The 25,228-nt window shown below is 56.2% G+C and overlaps 2 protein-coding genes across 10 annotated transcripts in view; one reads left to right on the top strand and one right to left on the bottom strand.

Moving 5' to 3' along the window:
- DOCK6 (dedicator of cytokinesis 6) overlaps positions 1-25,228 on the top strand; it is a 39,839-nt gene that overhangs the window by 2,516 nt on the left and 12,095 nt on the right. For 3 of the 8 annotated variants that reach the window (XR_004314322.1, XM_032465690.1, XM_032465684.1), the window contains exons 2-28: positions 3,790-3,877; positions 4,593-4,768; positions 5,016-5,084; positions 5,336-5,465; positions 6,402-6,617; positions 8,063-8,148; positions 9,467-9,533; positions 9,633-9,782; positions 10,672-10,752; positions 10,878-11,031; positions 11,187-11,314; positions 11,445-11,538; positions 11,901-12,063; positions 15,037-15,154; positions 15,226-15,296; positions 15,499-15,637; positions 15,732-15,833; positions 16,430-16,516; positions 16,905-17,136; positions 17,390-17,551; positions 18,203-18,366; positions 18,889-18,993; positions 21,119-21,211; positions 21,490-21,585; positions 22,082-22,222; positions 24,568-24,681; positions 24,783-24,953. Coding sequence is in view for 7 of the 8 variants with exons in the window: in XM_032465690.1 (XP_032321581.1) it covers positions 3,790-3,877; positions 4,593-4,768; positions 5,016-5,084; positions 5,336-5,465; positions 6,402-6,617; positions 8,063-8,148; positions 9,467-9,533; positions 9,633-9,782; positions 10,672-10,752; positions 10,878-11,031; positions 11,187-11,314; positions 11,445-11,538; positions 11,901-12,063; positions 15,037-15,154; positions 15,226-15,296; positions 15,499-15,637; positions 15,732-15,833; positions 16,430-16,516; positions 16,905-17,136; positions 17,390-17,551; positions 18,203-18,366; positions 18,889-18,993; positions 21,119-21,211; positions 21,490-21,585; positions 22,082-22,222; positions 24,568-24,681; positions 24,783-24,953 (3,397 nt within the window). In the remaining variant the exon portion in view is untranslated. Of the gene's footprint in view, positions 1-3,789; positions 3,878-4,592; positions 4,769-5,015; positions 5,085-5,335; positions 5,466-6,401; positions 6,618-8,062; positions 8,149-9,466; positions 9,534-9,632; positions 9,783-10,671; positions 10,753-10,877; positions 11,032-11,186; positions 11,315-11,444; positions 11,539-11,900; positions 12,064-15,036; positions 15,155-15,225; positions 15,297-15,498; positions 15,638-15,731; positions 15,834-16,429; positions 16,517-16,904; positions 17,137-17,389; positions 17,552-18,202; positions 18,367-18,888; positions 18,994-21,118; positions 21,212-21,489; positions 21,586-22,081; positions 22,223-24,567; positions 24,682-24,782; positions 24,954-25,228 lie in introns of those variants that run through there. The other 5 variants (XM_032465686.1, XM_032465688.1, XM_032465689.1 and 2 more) reach the window with 5 other exon arrangements.
- Positions 12,158-13,861, bottom strand: ANGPTL8 (angiopoietin like 8). 2 transcript variants are annotated; one of them, XM_006184869.3, is made up of 4 exons: positions 13,534-13,857; positions 13,194-13,355; positions 12,545-12,654; positions 12,158-12,439 (listed from the first exon to the last, which is right to left on the bottom strand). In XM_006184869.3, exons 1-4 carry the CDS (start codon positions 13,828-13,830, stop codon positions 12,412-12,414), a joined length of 597 nt encoding a protein of 198 aa, XP_006184931.1. In that variant the 5' UTR covers positions 13,831-13,857; the 3' UTR covers positions 12,158-12,411. The 2 variants fall into 2 exon arrangements, with proteins under 2 accessions (XP_006184931.1, XP_014415017.1); XM_014559531.2 differs by lacking the exon at positions 13,194-13,355 and having other exon boundaries at positions 13,534-13,861.

Genomic DNA, 25,228 nt, shown 5'->3' with positions numbered 1-25,228 from the left:
TACAGAGAAATGCAAAGTTTAAAGAATTATTATGAAACAAATGCCAGGGGCGAAACCACCCGAGTGAAGACAGGGGCTGTTTCCACCTTCCTGATCCTCCCCACTCCAGCACTCCCCTCCCCTGGTGATCTGTACTTGGCTCTGTCCCTCAGGGAACTGCCATGCTGATGGCGGTTACTGTCCCTTCCTCATTTGCATAATAGTTTCTCCATCCAAGTTATCTGTCTATGTCCTGTGGGTTGGTTTTGCCTGTTTAGAACATCCTACAAATGGAACCATATGGGATGTCCAGTCCTGTCTGCTAGCATAATGTCAGGAGGAGGACTCCTCTGTGCCGCTGCCTGTAGCCAGGCTTGTCCTTTTCATTGCTGCATATTATTCCCAAGATTGTGTGTTCTCCATCTTTGGTCAAGGAACATGTGAGTTGTTTCACTTCCGGGCTGTCATGATCAGAGCTGCGGTGAACATTCCCAGCCATGTTTTTTCTCCTGAGTATCTGTGCCTCAGAGTGGAATTGCTGGATTGGCAGATCTTCAACTTGGCTTGTTAATTACAGGTGGTTTTCCAGAGGGGTTCCCCTAGCAGTGGAGGAGAGTTCCGATTGCTCTGGATCCTTGCTGGCACTCATATTATTTGTCTTTAAGTCTTTCTGCCAGTCCAGGAGGGTTAGGGTGGGATGTAAAGAGGAATCTCTTTAGGGTTTTATGTTTATTCATTTTCTTCCCCACTTTTTGCAGAAGTGGGAACACAGTATCTGAGGCTTATGTCATTCTTGTTTCTGGTTTTATTGTCCTCCCCTGAAGGGATAGACCTCTGTTAATCTGGCCAGCCCTGGGATGAGGTCTCACGTGAATTCCAGCGATGCCACTGCTTCATCTTTCCCCTCTGAGTGTCTCTTGAGCATCACCTGGGGGTGTCGAGTTTTCACCATAATAGGATTTATCTCACCAATAGCTGTAAGCCACTACCTGATCTTTCTTTCCAGTTTCCCTCACTGAATTCTGAGATCACTTCGGGAGAAAAACCATTAAATCCAGCTCAACATTTTGCCTCCTTTTTTTTTTTCTTTCTTTCTTTTTTTTTTTTTTTTTGAGTAAAGGTAGATTTATTTAGAGAGATACATACTGCATAGAGTATAAAGCAAGAGAAAGGCAAGGAAAGAGGTGTGGGAGTTGGGTGCTCAGGTTAAAGTAAAAGTAGGTACACACTCCATGGACAGGGTGCGGGCCATCTCCGAAGGGGAGGAAGCAGGAAAAAGGGCTGCCTTTGCCTCCCTTTTTGAAATGTGCTCCATGGGGGCGTCTGAAGCAGATCTGATGGGGGCAGATGAGAAAGAAAGGAGTTTGGGACGACTCCCAGGTGTGGGTCCTGAGAATCCAAGAGGGTGGGGCTGCCCTTAGTGACACAGGGGGGATGGTGGGAGGGCAGGTTATGGTCATATTGCTGCAGGATACCTGCAGGACCCCAATGTGAGCATGCAAAGGAGGCAGGTGAGACACAGGACGGATCCGAGGATTTGTTTAGACAGTTTTGAAGCACTGAGGCTGGATGGGACTGCTCTTGGGGAGGGGGGCGGCCTGAGTGTGGGCAGAGGAGCAGAGAAGGGGCAGGTTCTGGAGCCCCAGTTCTTGGCCCTGCTCCCTGTCGTGGGTGACGCAGAAGAACTGAAGGACCTCCAGCTGGCCAGGGTTTGATTCTGGGCACCTCTGCGTTCTGCTGTGTGACCCTTGGTGCCTCACAACCCCTCTCTGAGCCTCACTCACCTTTGGTATAAAAACCAACGTCAGAAATTCCAGTTCCCCAGGATGCTCTTTGAGGCAATGTGGTGACAATGAGCCTTAATTGAGCACTTACTGTGTGCCAAGCCCTACACTCAGAACAGCTCAGTAAGTGATGGGTACTCTCCCAAACCCAGAGGTCCAGCGAAGGGAAGTCACTCACCCCAACTCGTCCAGCTCCAAGTGCAGAGCCCTGTGACCCAGTAAACTGGCTCTGTGGCCATACCGTTATGGACCCAGCCTTTTCCCACTCTGGGGGCCTCACTCTGAGGCCAGTGGCAAATGAAGCTGGAGGCCCAGCTTCCTACCCACCCCCTGCTCTGGGGCAGCAGCTGCAGAACAGCTGGGACCAGGGCACAGACAAGTCCAGCATCTTTCATAACTCACCCCTCAGCCCTGTGTGCCCAGGCTTCCAGAGGAGGTGGCCCCAACCTGGGGGATTTGAGGACAAATCCCTAATTTTTCACATCCTTTGAATTTCCTACAAGCTTCTCTTCCCCTCCCCTATCCCCCACCCAAGCCAATAGAAGCAAGACTCTGAGACAGTTGACAGAGGCAATAGAATACAGGGACAGAGAAGGAAGGAGGCTGGGGATCAGGGTTGTGGGCAAGTTTTGTTTGAACCACATGGATTTGAATTCAGAAGCTTCCAGATGGGCCTGAAGCTCTCAGTTGGCCCTACCCCACACCTGCCTTGCCTGGGCTTACCACACACATCCATCTCATTGGTGGCCCACAGCTGTGTTTGCAGTCCTCAGCGTAGCGCTGTACAGGGCACAACTTTTCATTAAGAAAACTTCCAAGGAAAGAGAAAAATGAGAAGTAGGAGGACTTGAGGCCTGAACCCCCGGGCAATTGTCTTCTTGATTTTAAGAGACCAAGGCCCAGAAAGGTTGTCCCACCTGCCCAAAGCCACCCAGCTAAACGATAAGGGGCTTCCCCCAATTTACAGTAGGTTTAGGCAAGTTGAACCAAGAGGGAGATTGGGAGGGATTTATTCATTCCATCAAAAAAGTGCATTTATTGAGCATTTACTAAATGTGGGGTTCAGCGCTGGGGCCTCTGTGGGGACCACACAGTGCTAGTTTTGTCTTGACGAGGGAGCACAGAGCCCAGCCTCAGTGCCTTCGCACCTGCTGTTCCCTCTGGCTGGCACACTCCTTCCCCTGGATAACTGCCTGGCTCTCTTTCTTGCCCCTCCTTCCAAGCTCAGCTGAAGGAATTGAACCTGGGGAGTCCCTGCCCCTTTAGGGTTCATTCCAAACTCCTGTGCTGGCCCCTCCCCTGTGAATCTTGCCCCTTCATTCTCATCCACTGTGACTTTGAAGGCCAGAGCAGATGCTGACAGCCCAGGAAGGCCATGGCACTGACCCTGGTTGCTGGGTGATGCTCACACGGTCAGCCCCATCTCAGACTCCCTGAGAAGGTGTGTGTGTGGAGCACCCACTGATTGCCAGACCCTCAGCTCAGCTCTGCATAGCAGCCATGTGAGGACCTTGGCAGCTACAGATGGGAAAACTGAGGCTTAGAGGCAGGAATGACTTGTCCAGCAAGAGTAGAACAGGGCTCACTTCCTGTGGAGGCCAGGGGGCAGGGGCCAGGGTAGGCAGAGGTCCCCCAAATGAAGAAGTGGAGGCCAGGGGCCAGCGGGCCTCTCTCCAGGCCTGGAAGCCAGTCCAGGCAGGGCAGGACTCAGATCCCTGGGGCCAGGTAGGAAGAGAGAAGTGGGGATCAGTGACCATCAGGCCCCACCCAGTGGCAGCTCCTGATCTGTGCTTGGAGGCAGGAAGAGGGTGCAGCAGGCAATGTGTCTGCCCCAGCCTTGGGACCCACACACTGAGATCGGAGGATCCCCGAGACCCAGGTTCTTTTGGCCCGTGGTCTGTTTTATTCTTTCTGCAGCCTGGAGTTTCCTCTCATAGAGTGAACATGTTTGCCCCAAAGCCTGGGTTCCCAGGGCCCCGCTGCCCAAGTTTTCCTGCCCTCAGTGGCCCTCTTCCTGTCCCTGCAGGACAGTGGCAGCCGAGGTGCGGAAGCAGGTGTCCCGGGAGCGCAGTGGCTCGCCCCACTCCAGCAGGCGCTGTAGCAGCTCCCTGGGGGTAAGTGTTTGGGAGGTGCATCCTCCCCGCCACCCTCTGCAGGAGTGGGGGTCCCCTCTGCCAGGGGTCTATCCCACCCACCCCTCCTACTAGTGCCCTATCCTATGGGGAAGCTGAGGTGACTGCTGGGAGGGACCCAGCTGTGGCAGGGGAGGGTTCCCTGTTCGGCCCAGCACTGTCCTTGATTCCTGTTCCCAGGGAGCATGAGTAGGGAGGGTGGTCCCCCCTCTCTACAGCTGTTTCCTTGGCTGGGGAAGCAGCCCTTTGGGTGGTCAGGGGGGAGAGGTTCCAGCCTGCTGTCGTGGCACCTCCTGCTGCCTGGACCACCCAGATGGGGATGGTGGGGCAGGAGGCCTGGGGGGATGGGAGGTGCTTCTGACTGCAGTGGGCAGGGGGTGGGGCTCTCTTGCCCCAGGACCTTAGGAATTGTCTCTTGCTTTGCTGCCCTTCCACCATTAGTTTCCTGTCCCTCCAGGCACAGGGTGTGATTTCCTGCCTGGAAAGAGGGGGCAGGGCCAGCCAAGCTGGGGTGGGGGTGGAGCGGCTGAGGTTTCTGTCCTCTGTGGTCCTTCTGCGGCCCCTTCACAGCTCCAACACCCTCCATGGCTCCCACTGCCCTCATATTCTTCCAAGGCCAACCCAAGCCCACACTCACCCTCCAGTCCCCATGCCCAGTCCCCAGGGCAGGGGTTATAGCCACTTTGCTCTGACCCAGGTCCCACTGACTGAAGTCATCGAGCCCCTGGACTTCGAGGATGTGCTCCTGAGCCGACCACCAGATGCAGAGCCTGGGCCACTCCGGGAGCTGGTTGAGTTTCCAGCTGACGACCTGGAGCTGCTACTGCAGCCCCGGGAATGCCGCACCACAGAGCCCGGGATACCCGAGGATGGGTGGGTTCAGCCGTATACCACACTGTCCATAACTCCACTCTGCCTCTGTGCCACCCATCAACACCCTCTTTCAGCCCTGAGTTCATCCCTTGGTTTGGCTGTGTGACCTTAGACAAGTCCCCTTCCCTCTCTGAGCCTCTATCTCCAAATCTCTGAAACAGACAGAAGGACCGGCCCCACCTCACAAGCCACTGGAAAGATTAACCCTGGGCCCTGCCTCTGTTTACCCTGATTGTATTTTGTACAGAAAGCTGGATGCCCATGTGAGGGCAGTGGTGGAGATGTACACTGAGGACTGGATCATTGCCCACAGGAGGTTGGTCTGGCTTGGGGGCAGCTCAGGGTAGAGGGTCAAGAGGCCGGGTCTGAGCCCAAAAGAGCCCACTGTCTTTAGCTGGTATTCCTGTTTGTCCACGGTCCCTGCAAGTGTAGCCGGACTTCTCTGGTGGAGCACAGGGAGGGTGGATGGTCGCGTAGGCATCACGGGAGACTTGCAGGCATGTCAGCACATTGGGGAGCCCTGGGGAGCCCTATTCCTGCTACTCACCCAGCCCCGCCTCCTCCTAGGTACCAGCATCTGAGTGCAGCATACAGCCCCATCACCACAGAGACGCAGCGAGAGCGGCAGAAGGGCCTCACCCGCCAGGTCTTTGAGCAGGACGCTTCTGGGGACGAGAGGTCTGGCCCAGAGGACTCGGTGAGGGAGCCACGGGCAGGGGTCACTAAGGGGGTATATATGTGTGTGTGTGGGCTGTGGCCCCAGCTTTCAGTCACATGTGATGGGAAATGACCCAAACAGCCTTGAACACAAAAGGAATGTATCAGCTCCGTGAGTGAAAAGTTAAGGGTAATCATTTTAAGCAATTATTATGTACTTAGTTTATACTAAATGTTTTATACTTGTCCTCATCTTTCATCCTGTGAGGCAGGACAGCACTCATTTTGCAGATAAAGAAACTGAGGCATGGCAAGGTTAGTAGAGGGCTTTCACTGGCCTGCTGATTCTTGAGCCTATATTTTGTCAACCAACATTTATTGAGTGTCTGTTTTTCACCAATAATAGTCATACCAAGAATTATCGTTTTGTTTCCATTGTTAGTATTTATAGATATAGATGGGGAAACTGAAGCCCTTAGAATTGGAGTCAGAGACCTAGGGTCACAGAACTAAGCTGTGATTTGAACCAGGGTAGCCTGGCTCTGACCATAGCTAAGTCTGGACGGTCAGGCAGGGTCGTGGGCCAGAGATAGCCACAGTGAGACGAATGCTCGCTCCCCTGGCAACGGTGAGCAAAGCCCCAGGGAAAGCTCTCATTGGCCCAGCCCAGGCATATCCTGGAGCCAATCCCGGGGTGGGGGGGGGGCAAATGCTGTGTTCTGATTGGCCAGCTGGGGGTCACGTGAAGCCGAAAGTGGGAAGTAGTCTCCATCAATAACAAAGGAGGGGGGCTTTCCCAGACAGCAAATTCTAGAAGGAAGGGTCAGCAAAGCCCTCAGGCGACCCTTGTAGTGGTGACCCCAGCTCCTGGCCTTCAGCTTCCCTATCTATAGAATGGGCCTGAAGACAGTCTCACCTGAGTGGGATGAAGAAGGTGTATGCAGCTAATGCTCAGTGCTTGGCCGTTCTCCACTAGCAGGATGATCCCCGGCATTCCTCAAGCTCCCCAGACGACACTCCACGAAGCAGCGGGGCCTCTGGCATCTTTGACTTGAGGAATTTGGCAGCCGACTCATTGCTGCCCTCGCTGCTGGAGCGTGCAGCCCCGGAGGACGTGGACCGGCGCAATGAGGCCCTGCGGCGGCAGCAGCGGCCCCGCGCTCTGCTCGCCCTCTACCCGGCGCCGGACGAGGTGGGTGCCGGCTCGCCTGCAGCAGGCCTGAGGCCAATGCACATCCGCCTTACATATATCCCGTTCTGTGATCCCACTAACATTTACCGAGTGCCTACTGTATTCCCTGCACTTTTATTCAGTGGATTTTACTAGATGCCTACGAGATACCCCTGTATTCATCCAACCAGCATTTATTGGGCACCTACTGTGTACTGCTATATTTACTCAACCAATACTTACTATATGCCTACGAGTATATAGTTTTCTCTTTAATCAAACGGCATTTAATCAACCAGTATTTATTGAGCACTTACTATATATGCCTATATTTATCCACCCAGCATTTTATTAGGGTACCTGTTGTGTACTCAATATTTTTATTCAATGACTTTTATTTTTTAATTGAAGTATAGTTGATTTACAATGTATGTTTCTGGTGTACATAGTGATTCAGTTATACATATATGTATATTCTTTTTCATTATAGGTTATTACAAGCTACTGAATACATTTCCCTGTGCTGTACAGTAGGACCTTGTTGTTTATCTATTTTGTATACAGTACAAAATTCAATGATTTTTATTTATTTTATATATTCCCTTATATTTATCCGCCCAGCATTTATTGGGCATCGACTATACATGTATTTATCCAATCAATATTAATTGTATGCCTACTGTATGTCCTCTATTTAATCAAACAGCATTTGAGCAATATTTATTGAACACTTACTATATATGCCTATATTTATCCAACCACCTTTTATTAGGCATCTAGTGTATACATCTTTGTTTTAATTCAGCCATGTATCCAGTGCTTGCTGTATACACCTTTATTTATTCAACCAGTACTTATTGGGTGCATAGTATATATCCCTATATATGTCCAATAAGCATTAATCAAATGCTTTCTGTATATGTCTATGTTTATTCAACCACTTTTTAGTAGATACCTACTATATACCTCTGTATTTATCTGACCAACTTGTCTGAGTGCCTGTTATCTCACAGGCACTTGGGATTCAACCATGAACAAGGCAGACCCAGTCCCAGCCCTCCGAGTTCACAGTCTAGTGGAAGAGAAACCTCCCTACCCGGAAATTACAACCCAGAGTAGTGCCATAATGAGGTGCATGTAACTGTCCCTCACACGGCCCTCAGTGTCCTAGCCGTGTGGCCTGTTGCAGTAGGGCCTGGTGAGCATCTGTAGGAGGGGGCCACCCAGGCCTCAGGGAAGGTGTCCTAGAGGAGTGCCAGCTCAACTGACCTGACAATGAGCAGGTGGAGAGACAAGGAGGAAGGGAGAGGAAGGGCATTCCAGGCAGGGGGAACAGCATGTGCAAAGGCTCAGAGGTGGGGACCAAAAGAAGTTTAGTCAGGCTTGGGGGTTGAGTCGGTCTTACGCCACACATTTCAAGCCCTTCTTGGAGGACTTGTACCAGCTGCCCCTTTGGCTCTTGGCAGGATGAGGCTGTGGAACGCTGTAGCCGCCCGGAGCCACCCCGAGAGCACTTTGGACAGAGGATCCTGGTCAAGTGTCTGTCGCTCAAGTGAGTGTGCTGATCCGCCCCTCCCTTTGGGCAGGCCAGCCACGTGGGTTACAGTGCGGCACACACTTGGTGCTCACTATGCAGGCCACGCTGTTACCGTTAACAGCCCTGAGACCCAGGAGGGCACCCGTGGGCTTTCAGGCTGGAAAATAAGACTTCCTTTTTCATTATTCAAAGCCACGAATCCTAAGCTCCAGTCGTGTGCCAGGCACAGTTCTCTGCCCGCTATATGTCCTATCTCTGATCTTCACAACATTGTGAAGTGGGCCCAGGTGGGAAACCGAGGCACAGAGTGGTGAAGACCTTGTGCCCAAGATCACATGACTTGTGAGGCTGGAGCTGGCCCTCGCTCACTCTGCTGCTGGGAGCCAGGCTGGAGGGGGCATTGGGGACCCTGGGCCTGGCTTCCAGCCGCCCAAGGCCGCCTCCACAACAGCCCCTGGGAGCAGCCAGAGTGCATGGGAATGGAGCTGAACAGGATGTGGCCTTGGACCTGAGCCCTGCCCCTCCCCACTCTGAGTTCCTGCCTGGACTGGGGCAGGAAAGGGAGGCCCCAGCCTGGCCTGAGGCCTGGGTGGGCCGCCTGCCTCAGACACATGGGTTGGGAACATGGGAGCTCTGTGGACTTATCCAGTCATTTGACAAACGCTCAATATCTGCTGTGTGCAGGCCCTGTAACTGTGGGATGACCACACAGGGCTGTCTAGGTGGGAACACAGCACACACAAAGCCTGGGGATGTCTGGAGAGAGGAAAAATGAGGCTGCTAAGAGGTGGGCAGGGCAGGGCCACACAGGGCAGTGGGGTGCCTCAAATTTTAAGTTTTAAGATGTTTCCTTAGAAGGCATGTGGGTGGTGAGTGGGGCCCAGTGGGGCAGAGTGAGGCAGGAAGGAGGTCCCCAAAAGGAGACCATTCAGGTGAGCAAAGAGGGGACTCAGCCCAGGATGGAGGACACCCCAGAGAGGGGAGACAAGGAGGCCCAGGAGTTGAGAATTTCAGATGGGGCAGGGGTGGGGGAGGAATTGACGTCTCAAAAGCTGTCTTCATGCCAACCAAATAAGGGCTCTGTGTGCATTATTTACTAAGGGAGGAAGTGGTGGTGGGGGGAAAAAAAAAATCTATTTGTGCCTCAGTTTCCCCTTTTGCAAAACGGGACGGGCCTTTCTTGCAAGCCCTGAAATGGTGGTTCTGCATGACCCAGTGGAAATCAGATGCCCACCCCCTGCCCCACAATGCAGCGACCCTGGGCTGGGCCACAAGAGGGATTGGGGTGTGTGGAGGTAGAAGTTTCAGGGACAACCTCTGCCATTCACTGCAGGTTCGAGATCGAAATTGAGCCCATCTTTGGCATCTTGGCCCTGTACGATGTGCGGGAGAAAAAGAAGGTAGGAGCCCCCCTCTTCCCCTTCCTCCCACTCCTCCTCTGTACTGTAGGGTGGTGGGCTTCCTGGAGGTGGTGGCGCAGCTGCCTCTCGTACCCTCAGATCTCAGAGAACTTCTACTTTGACCTGAACTCGGACTCCATGAAGGGGCTGCTGCGGGCCCACGGCACCCATCCTGCCATCTCCACCCTGGCCCGCTCCGCAATCTTCTCCGTGACCTACCCCTCGCCTGACATCTTCCTGGTTATCAAGGTACCCGCCGGGGCTGGATAAGGCAGTGATAATGTTGGAGGCCATGGGCATGGTCCCTGCTCTCATGGAAGAAAACAAACATGTCACCAAAAAGGGGATCAGGGCTGTTGTGGGGGAGCGCAGGCAGCTGGGTGAGCCTGGAGGAGGCACCTGACTCAGCCCGGGCAGGGAGAAATCACCAAGGGCTTCCGCAGAGAGGTCACACCTGAGCTGACACCCATGAGTCGGCAGCCTGGGGGGAAATGGCATCTGGCATGTGTGGGTGGATGTTTAAAATGTTTTTTTGAGTCTTTTCAGTTTATTAGGGGAGGAAAGATCTAGTTGGTACATTGGTTTGGGATTTTCTGTTTTCAGGAGTGAGCTCAAATTTCCTTTCCTAAGATGTTCGGTTGAGTTACAGTAATGACATTAGTTGAGTACCTCCAGGCAGGCCTTGCTCCCGGTCAGTCAGACTTCACAAGGATTCTGGCCTTTGGTCCTCACAGCAGCCCCAGGAGGTGGAGGTTGCCATGGGGCTCATTTTACAGATGGAGAAATGGAGGAATGTGCTCAGGGTGCCATAGTCCCCGAATAGTCATGATTGGAGTCCAGGCTCAGAGCCATGCTTGGAGTGGCCTCCGTTTATACTAACAAAGAAAGATGTAAATGTGCGGATAACATGGAGTCTTGGGTTTGGGGCCGGTTTCAAAGGGTGGGGAGGGGGCAGCTGGTTGGGCAGGCTGACAGCTAGCACTCAACCTTGAGGACCGTGGGAGCCATGCTGGAGGTGTTGGAGCAAGAGCCCTGGCTGGATGGAATGTATGGAGGGCCGTGAGGGTCAGGGAGGTTGGGGGTGGGGTGAGGAGGTTGGGGTCCCGGCAGTGCCTCATTGGGCCTGCCTGCCCCTCAGCTGGAGAAGGTGCTGCAGCAGGGAGACATCAGTGAGTGCTGCGAGCCCTACATGGTGATGAAAGAGGTGGACACAGCCAAGGTAAGCGTGAGAGGCTGGCCGGGTGGTGATGGGGTCGCCCGCTAGGTAGCGGCAGCAGCGATCCTGGATTCAGCAGTTCTGGGGCACTGAGCTTGTGGGGTGTTGGGGGGGGCGGCTCCCCGCAGAACAGAGAGAAGCTGGAGAAGCTGCGTTTGGCCGCCGAGCAGTTCTGCACCCGCCTGGGCCGCTACCGCATGCCCTTCGCCTGGACGGCCGTGCACCTGGCCAACATCGTGAGCAGCGCGGGCCAGCCCGACCGCGACTCCGACTCCGAGGGCGGTGAGGAGGCGGGGCCGACGGGCCAGGGGCGGGGCTACCGGGGGGGAGGGGCGCCCTCTGCTGGCCGGACTTAGTACCAGCCCTGAGTCCACAGGTCTCTGTCCCTCCCTGCCTCTATCTCCGTCTCCCTGCATCACTGTCACTGTCTTCTCTAGAGCGCCGACCTGCCTGGACTGACCGCCGCCGTCGGGTGCCCCAGGATCGGACGAGTAGTGGGGATGACACCTGCAGCTTCTCTGGTTTCCGCCCAGCCACACTAACTGTCACCAACTTCTTTAAGCAGGTGTAGTGGCTGCGGGGCAGGGGGCTGAAGGAAGGATGCCCAAGGACACCCTCCCATTAGCCTGTGGCCGCATGGGTCATGGGGACCACAAACTCCTTGGCCCTAGTTCACGGGGGCGGGTTTTGTGCAGGAGGCTGAGCGGCTCAGTGACGAGGACCTCTTCAAGTTCCTGGCTGATATGCGTCGCCCCACATCCCTGCTGCGGCGCCTGCGGCCCGTGACTGGTGGGTGGCGCGCCCCATAGATAAGACATGTCACTCTCATACAGTCACTCGACAAACCCACGCTTGAATACCTGCTGTGCCAGGTCCTGGGGACCACCATGGTGACTGTGATAGACAAAGCCCCAACTTCAGGGGTGGACCTTCTAATGGGGGTCAGAGATGAGAAACAGAATAAGACAGATAGTAGGTTAAATGAGGGACGTGATGGGCAAAGCTGATTAAAAGTGGGGGCAAGAGACAGAGCTGAGGGCAACTTCTGGCCTTAGCACCTGAAGAGGGAGTCAGAGCCCCAACCCGAAGCCCAGAGATGGGGCCCAGTCAGAGGCTCCCAGGCAGATGCAAACTGGCTGCCCGCTCCCCAGCCCAGCTCAAGATCGACATCTCTCCGGCTCCTGAGAACCCCCACTTCTGCCTCTCCCCGGAGCTGCTTCATGTCAAGCCCTACCCAGATCCCAGAGGCCGGCCCACCAAGGAGATCCTGGAGTTCCCTGCCCGTGAGGTCTACGCCCCCCACACCAGCTACAGGTATAGCCTCTGGGGCAGCCAGGCACTTGAGTGGGGGCATTCAGGCATCGTGCAGAGGGGGATCCCCTTTCTCTGACATGCACAGACACCAGGGTGAGATGCCACTGCTCTGCTTTAATGAGGGGCCTGTAGGCATGAAGGAGCGTGTCCTTCCTCCACCCCTCCTCAACGGGGCCGTGTCCTCTGCTGTGTCCCCAGCCTGTTTCTGTCGCTACTCCTCGGCTGGCAGCGGGTCCCAGCACCCTGGCCGACCCCAGCGGATAGACAGGTCCTCCTCGGGCAGGGGCTGCCTGGGGCGTGGAAGCATCCCTCGATGCATGACTGGTCCTTACTTCTGGCCAGGCAGGCTCAGGCCGGGAGTGCCGCCATGTGGAGTCTGGGAGGGAAGTGCGGTTCAGCCAAGGCAAAGGGATCCCCATCCAGTTGCCCTGTTCACCACTCTGTCCAGCTGCCCCACACGCCCAACCCTTGCCAGGCTTACCTCTCCTGAATCTGTCTCAGCCGCTGCTGCTGGGCCACCATCTCCTGCCTCTGTCGCTGCACGTGGCCCCTGAGGGCCCACACGATGTGGCTCTGCTTGTCAGCGTGGGCCTGTGGGGTCAGGACAGAGACCTCAGCTGGGGGCCGCTGTACCTCCTATCCCTTGACCTTGCCCAGCCCCATGCTCCCCCTTGCATCTTTGTGGCCTGGCTACTCTCTGGCCTCAACTTCCTCACTTGTAAAATGGGGAAGAGATAGGACTTGCTTTGTAGGGCTGTTATGAGCATGATATGGGTTATCTTAGAGGGCATAAAACAACGCTGGGTACTTAATGGGCATTCAAGAAGTGCTCTACTAGTATGCATGTACTGAGCAACTACCATGTGCCCCGCCCCAGGCTGAGGATTTTATCTGCATCCAGTCCCTGGCTCTGCTTTGAGACATCAGTTGTTGCCCATATTTGCAAATAGGGAAACTGAGGCATGGGAAGGGGTATGGGTTTTTGCCCAGGGTCACACAGAGTAGAGGCCATGGCTCTGAAAGGCTGACAGCAATTGGCGGGGGGGGGGGGGTGTCTCTGGGACAAAAAGTTCAGAAATGAGATCTGGTTGTAAATCAAGTTCTTGATTCCCCAGCTGGGAACCCCTTACCTTTAAGGCCTCAAATTCTTGGCGGGCAAGGCCCAGCCAAGCGCCCCTTAGCTGGACTTCTAGCCGTGTCACACTCTCCCGCAGTACCCGCAGTCCCTGGGCCGCTTCCCCCAGTGCCTGGGCTGTGGCCTCTGACTGCAGCTTTAGAGTATCCTCTTCCATCTGATCAATAGATCATAGCTGTTAGTAGGATGACCCACTGGTACTGGCCTGATTTTAATGCTAGAAGTTCTATATTTCAGAATCTCCCCCAGTCCTGGGAAAACCTTGATAGTCACCCAAGGTATAACTCCACCATAGACTCCTACCCACCCCGCAATACCCCCACGGCAATGCCTACCTGCATCTCTAACAGGCTTGCACGTAGCTCCTGGGCTGCATCCTGGCCCTGGCTGACCTCCTGCCCCAGAAGCCCCAGTGCCTGGCCGTAGAGGCCCAGGCTGTCCCCGGCCTCTGTCAGCTGTGCCTCCGTGGTCTTGTACACACCATTGAGAGCCTGGCTCAGCTGCAGGGCCCCGTGGAAGAGCAGGGTCAGCTCCTCATGCTGTGCTGGCTCCGAGCTGCTCATGGAGGCTACTGGGGCAGGCCGGGCCACTGTTGCCAGGGTACACAGCAGGGACAGCATGAGCACGGGCATGGCTGGGAGGCAGGGGGGTGTGGCCACAGCACCACTGCTGCTGCCTTTTATGCCTCAACACCCCCCTTAACCTCCAGTCAATCGTTAACTGGCCAGCTGGGTGCCTCGTGTTGTGCAAGGGCCTGGCAGTGGTGCGACAGTTGCATCAGGCGAATGTGTGGCTGGGCCACGCTGGGATCACGCTGGCTGGGGCTCAAGGCCAGGTATGGCCTGGGGGCACTGGGAGAGGACAGACCCAGGCTCCACTGGGGCACCCTAAGCTCTGAGCCTTGGTTTCCCACCCTGTGGATACGCATGGCAGCAGTACCAGTGGTAACAGTGAGGCTTTTGTGAGTACAGACGGTTTGCCCAGAGCCGTTCCACTGCCCTTACAGCAGCTGGTCTCCTCGTATCCTTCCCACAAGCCCTCGATGCTGGGATCTTTGTTGGCCTGATCGAGAGCTAGGGGAGCAGGTGCAGGGGGTGGAGACTCTCCCAAGGCCACACAACCTGACTCAGGACCTGCACATGCCCTGGATCAATGCTAACTGTCATCTGGATGACAGTGAGAGCCTCTGTTTCCCTGCCTGTGAAATGGGGGTGATATGAGTCCCACCTCACAGGCTGCTGGTGAGAAAGCTGAGTGCTTAGTACAGAGCCTGACACACAGTAGGAGCCACGTTAGTGTTTGGTGCAATTATTGACATTATTGTTGTTTATGGTCAGCTAGGTATTAACAGAGGTTCAGCTAGAAGGCTGGTTTCCCCCATTATATAGATAGGAGGTTTGGGCTTGTACGTAGTTACCCCTGGGGGAGGGAGGCAGAACTCTAACCCCAGCCCAGTCCTTGCCTCCAACTCCAGCCTCCGTTTCCCCACCATATTACTTTAGTGGCCTCTTCTGGGGGAAGGAGCAGTCAGGCTCCTGAGCTGGGTGATGGGCAGTGCAGCCTGGGCGAGGCTCAGGCCCAATGCTGGCTGCCCGGACCACCTTCTTGGAAACCTGGCCCTGAACATCCATCTGTCCCCTGCCCTCTGCCTCACAGTGCCCCCTCAGTGCCCCCAAAGTCCCTCTGCGTTCCCACCCTCTGCCTGTCTGTTCCCCGACTCTGCCAGTTACTTCTCCCACCTGATACTCATCATTGCCCCTTACCTGGCCTTCAGTGTCCCAGCTCTGTGGCCACTGTCCCCCTGGTTCCAGCAGCCCGGCCTCTCTGTCCCCCTACAGGAACCTGCTGTACGTGTACCCACACAGCCTCAATTTCAGCAGCCGCCAGGGCTCCGTGCGCAACCTCACCGTGCGAGTGCAGTACATGGCGGGCGAGGATCCCAGCCAGGCCCTGCCGGTCAGTGGCTGGGCCCCAGGGGAGACGGGCGGGCTGTCCCCAGCCAGCCCCTCATGCCCCTGCTCTACCAGGTCATCTTTGGCAAGTCCAGCTGCAGCGAATTCACCCGCGAGGCCTTCACACCAGTGGTCTACCACAACAAGTATGTGGGGTCTAGAGGAGACGGGGCACTGATGGGGACACAGTGGGGCAGGAAGAGGGGCGGCGGGGGGCAGGCTCTGGGAGTGCTGATGGGGGAAGCTGAGGCAGAGAGCAGAGCCAGGAGGAAACATGTGGCAGAGGGGGTGGGGCGGGCAAGGAGGATCTCAGCAGCCCCCGCAGAACCACCAGCCCCGCCCTACCAGGTCGCCTGAGTTCTACGAGGAATTCAAGCTGCGTCTCCCGGCCTGTGTGACCGAGAACCACCACCTCCTCTTCACCTTCTACCATGTCAGCTGCCAGCCCCGGCCAGGCACAGCCCTGGAGATCCCTGTGGGCTTTACTGTGAGCCTCTCCCTCGCCTCTCGCCATCCCACACCCCCCTGCCCAGCCCTCCCAGCTCTGTCCAACCCTACACTGACCCCTAGCCTCTCCCCAGTGGATCCCACTGCTGCAGCACGGGCGCCTGAGGACCGGCCCCTTCTGCCTACCTGTGTCCGTGGACCAGCCCCCGCCCAGCTACTCCGTGCTCACTCCAGATGTACGTGCCCTGGACCCCCTGCCAGCCAACACCCTGCTCCCAAGTCCCCCATTCCTGCCATGCCTTCCTTCCCATCGATACCCCAGGAGGCTTGTGTCCTCTGCTGGGGCCTCCAGGGCCCCTGCCTGCCTCATCACACCACCCCTCTCCTTTCATTATTAATCCTGTGTGTCCTACTTCCCCGGTGTTTGTCCCTCCTTGTCCCCGACCAGCCCTGCCTCGTTGACACCCCCTACCCCTGCCTCTGCACTCTCTGTTCCCCACTAAGTTTCCACTGCCTCTCTGCAGCCCTGCCTGCCTCCCTGACCCCTGTCCCTAGGACCCCTGTCCGTTCCCTCCAATAACCCTGGGTCTCCATTCTGCATCCTTCCATGAGCATCTCTGGCTCCCAGCCTGCTCCGTGGACCCCTGTAATGCCCCCTCCTATCTGCCCCCATCTCAGGCTGAGCTGGGCTGGGGGCAGGGTGCTCAGCTGCCCCCACCACACCCCTCCAGGCAGGGCTGTGCTCAGGCCACAGTGTCGCAATGGCTGAAGCTGGTGGCCTGAGCGGTGGGGGAGAGCTGGCCAGTGCCCACCTGGTGTGTCCCTCCCGCAGGTGGCGCTGCCGGGCATGCGCTGGGTGGATGGTCACAAGGGCGTGTTCAGCGTGGAGCTCACAGCAGTGTCATCTGTGCACCCCCAGGTAGGGGGTGGGACCAGAACTCAAGAGTCCGGCCCTGGGGTTGGGCAAGAGTTTCCGCTGACCAGGGAAGCCTGGCCTTGGGCCATGGACGTGACTATGGTCAGCTGGGCCGGGCTCCCAGGGAAGCTGCTGACTCAGGCAGGGGCGACCGTCCCTGTGGCCATCCCAGGTGGAGCTTTGGCCTTTGCGTGGTCTCTCCTCCCCGCATTGGTCTCTTGCTATTTCTATGGTCCCTCCGCATCTTTTTCTTTCCTTCCTTGTCCCTTTCCTCATTTATTGATCCCCAGCCTCAGTGTCTCTGCCCACTCAGTCCCTCACTCCATCCCCCTGGCCCTTCCTGGACTGGGAGCCCTAGCCCTGCCCTTCTCACTCCTGGTCCCCCCTCCAGGACCCCCACCTGGACAAGTTCTTCACCTTGGTGCACGTCCTGGAGGAGGGGGCCTTTCCATTCCGTCTCAAGGATCCCATGCTGAGTGAGGGCACTGTGGAGCAGGAGCTGCGTGCCAGCCTGGCAGCCCTGCGCCTTGCCAGCCCTGAACTCCTTGTCACCTTCTCCCACCACGTGCTGGACAAGCTTGTCCGTCTGGTCGTGAGGCCCCCTATCATTGGGGGCCAGATCGGTGAGTGGGTGTGGCCTTAGACCTCATCTGGAAAATGGGCCCTCAGTCCACTGGTTCTGGGTGACCTCCTATAGCCCATTTATCTCTCTGGCCTCAGTTTTCCCATCTGAAAACTGGCCCCAACCCCCTGGGCTGAGAGCTGGTCTCCTGTGATCTTTTGATGGCCACACAACCCCCTAGGACCTTGAAGGCTCTTCCTCAGGGAGGTAAGAGGTCCTGGGATCTGGTACTTGACCTCTGCTCTGCTCGGCAGTGAACCTGGGTCGTGGAGCCTTTGAAGCAATGGCGCATGTAGTCAGCCTTGTCCACCGGAGCCTGGAGGCTGCCCAGGATGCCCGGGGTCACTGCCCACTGCTGGCTGCCTATGTCTACTATGCCTTCCGACTGCCTGGCACAGAGCCCAGCCTCCATGGCGGTGAGTGTTGGCAGGGGACCCTGGAGCACAGGGAATACCCGTGAGGAGAGCATCCCAAGCAAAGGGAAGAGCATGTGCAAAGGTCCTGAAGCTGCACAGTCCTTGGTGGGTTTGAGCAACTTGCAAGAGAGAGAGGGAACTTTTTGCCTGACTCCAGGGGTTTATTCTCTGTAGACTTGATTTAGTGACTGACAAATGATTCAGCCAGTCAGCAAGCAAGGACTCAAGCAGAACTGCCTGGGTTGGAATCCTAGGTCTGCCCACAAGCTCTGTGAACCTGGGCAAGTGACCCCACCTCTTTGGGCCTGTTTTCCCATTTGTAAAATGATGGTAATATTAGTGCCTCTCTCATGGGGGCGCTGATGATAGTAAATGCCCCAGTAATCCGTGCAAAATGCTTAGTACAGTGAGTGTTCAATAAAGTTGCATTTTTTTCATTTGTTAAATAATAAGTAACAACCACGAACCCCTCTGGATACTTACAATATGCTAGGCACTGTTCTCAGTGTCTTTCAGTCTCCCTCAAATTACTGTGAGGAACCCAGAGGTTCAGAGAAAGAAAGTGACTTCGCCAGGGGCAGCTGCCTGGGAAGGGCAGTGGGGCATCAGGGCAGGGGGGCAGGGGGCTGAGCACATTCCTTCCATCCTCAGGGGCCCCCCCGGTCACGGTGCAGCCTGCCACGCTGGCCCGTGGCTCCGGCCGCCCCACCAGCCTCTACCTGGCCCGTTCTAAGAGCATCAGCAGCAGCAATCCCGACCTGGCCGTGGCCCCCGGCTCTGTGGATGACGAGGTCTCCCGCATCCTGGCCAGCAAGGTAGGGCGATGGGACCTTGTTCTCTCCAACCTCAGTGGCCATGGCTGCCAGGTGGGTGGGTGAAAGATCTCAGTGTTGACAAAGGACTGGCGACAACAGCCAGCAGCATGGATGACGGCTTGGCCCTGACACCAGGGCTGGGCTGAGGCTGTCATAGCTTGGGAGCTGCGACTTGGCAGACTTGGTGCTGGTCTTCACGCTCCGAGGCTGACCCAAAAATGAGTGGCTGGGGCTTGAAAAAAGAGCAGCGTGTACATAGTGCAAGAGTGTATTTTCACGTGTACCTGACTCGTATGCGTACACAGGGCACATATTCGCACAAACCTCATGCACAGGGGATCATGGACGTGTGTACTGTACGTGTGCCCCCCATGCACATCTTTGCACACACATACTCCAGGGCTGTGTGTGGGTGCCCACGTGGGTACACGTGTGGTCCAGGGCAGTGAGCACGCTTGGTGATTCATGCTGGTTTCCCCGCCTTCTGCCCACGGATGCTACCACTTCTCTGTGTATCTCCAGGGTATCGACCGCTCACACTCCTGGGTGAATTCGGCTTATGCTCCAGGAGGCAGCAAGGCTGTGCTGCGACGGGCACCCCCTTATTGTGGGGCCGACCCCAGACAGGTGCCCTCCCTACCTGCCCCTGCACGTGGGTCACCCCACCTCAGCATGAGCTCCTCCCACCTTCCTGGCTGCAGCCGACTAACCTAGGGGGGCTGCCTAGAGGAGGCAGCAGACCCCCTCCTGCATTTGTTTGGGACTGTGGAGTGGGTGTTGTAGGCATCATAGGGTCATCTTAACCAGCCTTTTGCTGCTGCACCAACCACAGCCTCCACCAGAGACAGAAGGGACCAGGGTGGTATGCAAATAGCATGCAAATGATATGCACATCCAGCCACTGTAACCTCACTGCCCCGCATGGCCCCGCATAATCCTCTCTGTTCAGGAGACTCTCAACTGTCCCCTTGACACAGCAACCTGAATGATGCCCAGGGGATGGAACTGAACCTCGGGGCTCCCCCACCCCATTTCAGGCAGAGGGACCCCTGTGGGCAGCATCCTTTGCTTTGTCCCTTTCCAGCAACCTAGTGTGATGAGGGCCTTTGCCATTAGAGAGACCTGGGTTCAAGTCCTGGCTCTTCTATGGGCTCGCCCTGCACCCCAGGCTCTGAATTTTCAGACGTGGCGAAGGTGCAAAATCAAATGTTCAGCACAGTGGTCCTGAGCCTGGGAGGGAGTTAAGGCATTGCAGGTGGGAGAGATCGTCGACCCAGCCTTGGCCCTGTTGCTGGCTAGTCAAGGATTATAGAAGCTGATCCAACAAACTCACAAATACCTAAGTGCAGGGTGTGAAAATGCCTGAGAGGAAATGAACAGAAATTGGGCCACCAGCCTCCCTCCAGGCAGTCTCGGGGAGCCTCTCCTGGGAAGTGATATTTTTGTTGGGACCTGAGGGTGAGATGGAGCCAGCCAGGGCAGGGTGGATGTTCCAGGTGGAGGGAAAGTCATGTGCAGAGGTTGGTACCAAGCTCAGAGGCCTGTGGGCACCAAAAGGAGGCCACAGGAGCTGGACTCCCCACACACTTGGCTCCAGGCCCTTCCATCTCTGCTCCCATCACCCAGGGAACCCGCACTGCATAGCGGCCAGGACACTGTTAACAGCAAGAGCAGGGGGACTTTTGGGCAGTCTTCTCCCATGATTGCTAGGGATCTGGGCTCATGGGCCCTCCCAGTCCCCCCACATTTTTAACAGGTCCCCCCCCCCAGTGCCCTCAGTTCTCTGAAGTGTCAGCCAGGCCTCGAAGAGCACATAGGAGGTGACAAGGTGGTAGGAGGGCAGGCATTCCAGGCAGGAGGAGGCAGTGAGGCTGGCCTCTGCAGCAGATGGCACATATGATGCAGGCCAAGGAGCCCAGGGCCTGTGGCTGGGACTGTGGGAGCTGGGGGGCTCTCCAGTGCTGAGGCAGAGGCCTGGGCAGGTCCCCAGGCCAGGCCAGCTCCATCACTGAGTCTCCTCTCCCTGTCAGTGGCCTCACATCCTGACCAGCAAAGGAGGAAGAGAGAGTGGAGCTTGGGCGCCCCATACCCATTTCACAGATGGGGACACTGAGGCCTAGCGAGGCCCCAAACAAGGCTGAAGCAGGGCCAGACCTGGAACCTGGGATTCTCTCAGCTGCTCTGCTGCCTCATCACCATCTTACTTCCTCTGTCCTTTATTTTCTTCTTTTTCCTCCTTTAATCCCCTTTGTCTACACTCTACTACCCCATCTACACTCTCCCTCCTCCACCTTGATGCCCTTCTCCTCCTCCATCCATCCTACAATTCACTGATTCACACTCCACCCTTGTTCACACTCACTCACCTCCTCTGACCCACTGTCTCTCCCTTCACTGTCTATACTGATTTCACCCTCCCCACCTACACTCCCCCAACCCTTCTCTCACCTTTGTCCACTGGGTCCTGCTCGGCTGTCCCCCCTCGACTACCACGGGCTCCCATCTGCCTTCTCACCTGTTCTGTTCACCTTACTTGCTTATTCTCCTCTCTTCCATCACATTCTGACCTTCTCCATCTGCACTGGCACGCTTCGATCTTTATTAACCGGCTCTCTCCATCCATGCCCCCACTGTCCATCCACACGGACATGTCTTTCCTCTGTCCATGCTGACCATCTCTCTTCCCCATGTGTACCGCCTGCACCCGCACTAACCCCCTCGCCATCCCACCCCCCTCACCATCCCATCATAGGCCATCGACTGCAGCTCTAGCCGAACCTGTTCCTACCTCGAGGGCTCCTCCTCAGCCCCACCGGCCACCCAGCCGAGACCCACTGCACAGAAGGTAGTGGGAGGCAGGGGGTGGGTGACTCCATTCTGCCCCCAGGCCCCAGCAGGGGGAGGTCCAAGCAGGGGGTACAGAACTCCCTTGCTCTTGAGCCCAGCAGGGTCTGGAGAGCCCCAGGGAAAGAGCACATGGACTCCTTCTGGCCCCTCTCCTCCCGCATGGCCTCCCACTGCTCTAACCCCCAGCCTTCCAGCTGCATCCTCCCCTGTCATGCCCTCCAGATGGGATATGGGGTGGGTTCCTCTGCTGTCTATGACCCCTGCCCCTGTCCCCAGCTGCTTCACGAGGAGCTGGCTCTACAGTGGGTGGTCAGCGGCAGTGCCGTGCGCGAGGCTGTCCTGCAGCACGCCTGGTTCTTCTTCCAGCTCATGGTGAGACACCCTCTCCGCCCTGGAGCAAGAGGCCCCCAGGGAGAGAAGCCCCCTGAGAAATAGCCCTAAGAGACCCCCACATAGAGAGGAAAGAGATGCCTGAGGGGCTCTCTCCCTGGAGAGGCCCCCTGAGGCTTACCCGGAACACCTTCAGCAGTGACAAGGCCCTTCCCGCCCCCAATCGCCACCTTCCTTATGAGACTGTGGAGAGAGACCTCCTCTAGCTCCTCCCATACCCTATCAGCCCCGCCCCACGCAGGCTCCACCCATAGTCTCCCTAGCCCCGCCCACAACATACAAGTCCTGCCCACAGCTATCAGGCCCTGCCCTCACCCCATAATTGCAGGGCTCAAGTCACGTCCAGGACCCCTTATGCGCACGTTTAGCCCACTTCAAGTCACCACCCACAGCCTCCAAAACTCCGCCCCCCTCTGGCAAGTCACCTCTACCCACAGCCCCTCAAGTCCTACCCCGGGCCCTCTTGCCCCGCCCCCAGGTGAAAAGCATGGCGCTGCACCTGCTTCTGGGCCAGCGGCTAGATACACCTCGAAAGCTTCGCTTCCCTGGGCGCTTCTTGGATGACATCGCAGCTTTGGTGGGCTCTGTGGGCCTGGAGGTCATCACCCGTGTCCACAAGGTGAGGGGGTGGGGCCTCAATGGTGGGGGCGGGGCCGGGGTGCTGAGGGAGGACATAGAGCCAGTCAGGTGGGGCACCAGTCCTGTCCAGTGCCTCCTAGCTACAAGACTGAGAATCCTGTTTGCTTGATCGGTCTGTTCACTCAGCATCTATTTCTTAAGCGCCTACTGTGTACACAGTCTTTTGCTGGGCATTAGAGACACAGCAGTGAACAAAATAGACCCAAATCCTTGCCCTCATGCAGCTGACTTAGGGGGAGACTTGAAGGAGGTAAGGGAGCAATCTTTGTGATACCTGCGGGAAGAGCGTTGTGGGCAGGGGGAACAGCAACTGCAAAGGCCCCGAGGCAGGACCGTGCCTCTGTTGGAGGAGCAGTGAGGTCAGTGGCTGAGGTGGAGTGAACAAAGAGGGGAATGAGAATTGGCGAGGGCAGGGAGGTGACACAGCAGATCCATTAGCCCTTAGCACAGTGCCAGTATACAGTAAGTACTCAATAAGTGGATGTTGATGTTCTGAGACCTTGATGGTTGTCTAGGCCCTGGGTCACTACTACCAGTGCTCACAGGAGCTAGGCAAATAATAATAATGACAATAGTAATAAAATTGTGCACCTATTGAGCACTTACTGTGTACCTGAATACTTCAGATGGATCCCATCATTAAATTCTCCAAATAACTCCATGAAGTTGGTATTATGGTTATCTCCATTTTACTGATGGAGAAACTGAGGCAAAGAATGACTGAGTAATGACCTGATAGCACATAACCAGGAAGGGGCAAGATGGGGATTTGAACCCTCACCACCAGCTTCTGTTGGGAGAGTGGGGCTTATAGTGGACTAGAGCGGAGCATGTGCACATTAGCTATGGCCAGAATGTCTGATTTTTAAAGAGCAGGGGGACTTTTGGATTGGATGGGAATTTTCCAGATTTTTGAAAACGCCGGTCTGGCCCAAGATGGCCCTTGTGCAATCCCCGGCGACCTCTGGGCTGGCCTCAAAGGTCTCAACCTTGTTTCACTAGAGCCTCCCCAAGGGCTGAGTTCCCAGGGGCTGAGCCAGTTTATTACCTCAGAAAGGGCTGCAGGGAAGAACAACAGCCCTGAGAAGTAGGATTGTCACAGCCGCAGGGAGCTCATCGGTGACGGGCCACAGCAGTTTCCTTCCTCCTCTTGACATGTCTTGAGCATCAGCTGAATCAGGCTTTGTGCACAAGGCAGACTCAGTCTCTGGCCCCTCTGTGTACTTGGAGCTCAGGCGGATTTTGCATTTTGTTTCTTTGTGTTGCAGGGAACTGAGGGTCACCGAGACTAACTTGTGAGGCCATGAAGGAGGAGGGCAGCCAGCACCAGCTGGACCTTGAGGCTGTAGCAGCCTCCTTGCTGTTCCTCACACCTGCCAAGCAGGCACTTCCTGCTCCAGGGCCTTTGCACTTATTGTTCCCTCTCTTCAGAATGCCTTTCTCCCCCAGGCTCTTTCTCATCCTTCAGCCTTCCTTTGAAACAGCCCCCTGTTACTTGTCTTTTAAACACATAGAAGTATCTGGAATACTTTTATTTATTTTCCCCTCCCCCACCTCCCCCACCACTGAGACTGACCTGGACGAGCAGCAAGGACTGTGTCTCATTCACAGGACTTGGCACATAATAGATGCTTAGTACGTGCTTGTTAGACAATGTCTATATCAGTTGGGGCAGAGGTTAATTTGCTTGAACATCATCACAAGTGGTTTAAATGTGGCCAGAGTTTATTTCTGAGCGTAAGTGAGCTGCAGGGGGCTCCACCATATAGGCCTAGCCACCTCTGTTCATTGTGGCACCTGCCACATCAGGCATTACAAGCAGTGAGAACAGGAGGACCCACCCCTTCTGTGGCTACAACACTCCTCTCAAATCCCATTGGTCAGAATGTGGTCACATGGTTGTTCTCAGCTACAAGGGAGGCTGGGAAATGTAGTCCCAGCTCTGAACTCTGAAGAAGGGTCTCAGCACTGAAAGAGGGGAAGAGAGCATGAGGGAGGTCTGCAGCCAGTGTTTGCCATCCATGTTGTGTTATTCAGATATGGGGAGAGGGGACAGAAGAGTGTCCTTGACAGAGCTGTGTGGAGGGTAGGGTAGGTAGGCATGTAACTGTCAGGGAGGGAAGGGCTAGTCAGATGGAGGAGGACAACCAGCAAGGCCAGGAGTCTGGAGCCCAAAGATAAGGGCATGTCCAGGAGACCCCAAGGCTTTGGGGCAGTGACGCGGCTCCTGGGGGTCACTGGTGGCCTTGGCGAGAGGAGGCCCAGTGCAGGGACTGAGGCTTGAGGGGGCAAGTGGGTGTGGGCTGACAGGCCCTGTGCCCCCAGGATGCAGAGCTGGCGGAGCGCCTCAACGCCAGTCTGGCCTTCTTCCTCAGCGATCTGCTGTCCCTGGTGGACCGCGGCTTCATCTTCAGCCTGGTCCGGGCTCATTACAAGCAGGTAGGGGTGGGCGTGGCAGGAATGGCACACCTGCAGGGATGTGGGAGCGGGGGTGGTGGGCAGAGCAGTGTAAATGTCACCCACTGACGCCTCCCCCGCAGGTGGCCACGCGGCTGCAGTCAGCCCCTAACCCGGCGGTGCTGCTGACTCTGCGCATGGACTTCACCCGCATCCTGTGCAGCCACGAGCACTACGTGACCCTCAACCTCCCCTGCTGCCCACTGTCGCCCCCGGCCTCGCCCTCGCCCTCTGTATCCTCCACCACCTCCCAGGTGAGCTGGTCTCACTTCTGGTTCCTCTTCTTGATCTATGACCTCTTTCCTTCAACTCTCCTTCTGTGGTTCCCTCATCTCTGTCCATTTCACCGTGGGCCACTGCCCAGGGGACTGACTCCTTACCTCTTACCCTTCACCTCTGACCCCTCATTCTCAGCAGTTTCCCAGGGAGGACCAGCTTCTGATTTCTCACCCTGAAGTCCAAACTCCCAGACTGACTTTCCATCTGCTGTTTCACAGACCTCTGACTTTTGACCCTATGCCCTGTCATC

Source organism: Camelus ferus, chromosome 22 (genome assembly GCF_009834535.1).
Source record: "Camelus ferus isolate YT-003-E chromosome 22, BCGSAC_Cfer_1.0, whole genome shotgun sequence".
Classification (NCBI taxonomy): Eukaryota; Metazoa; Chordata; class Mammalia; order Artiodactyla; family Camelidae; genus Camelus; species Camelus ferus.
This window is presented reverse-complemented; position numbering and strand designations above follow the sequence as displayed.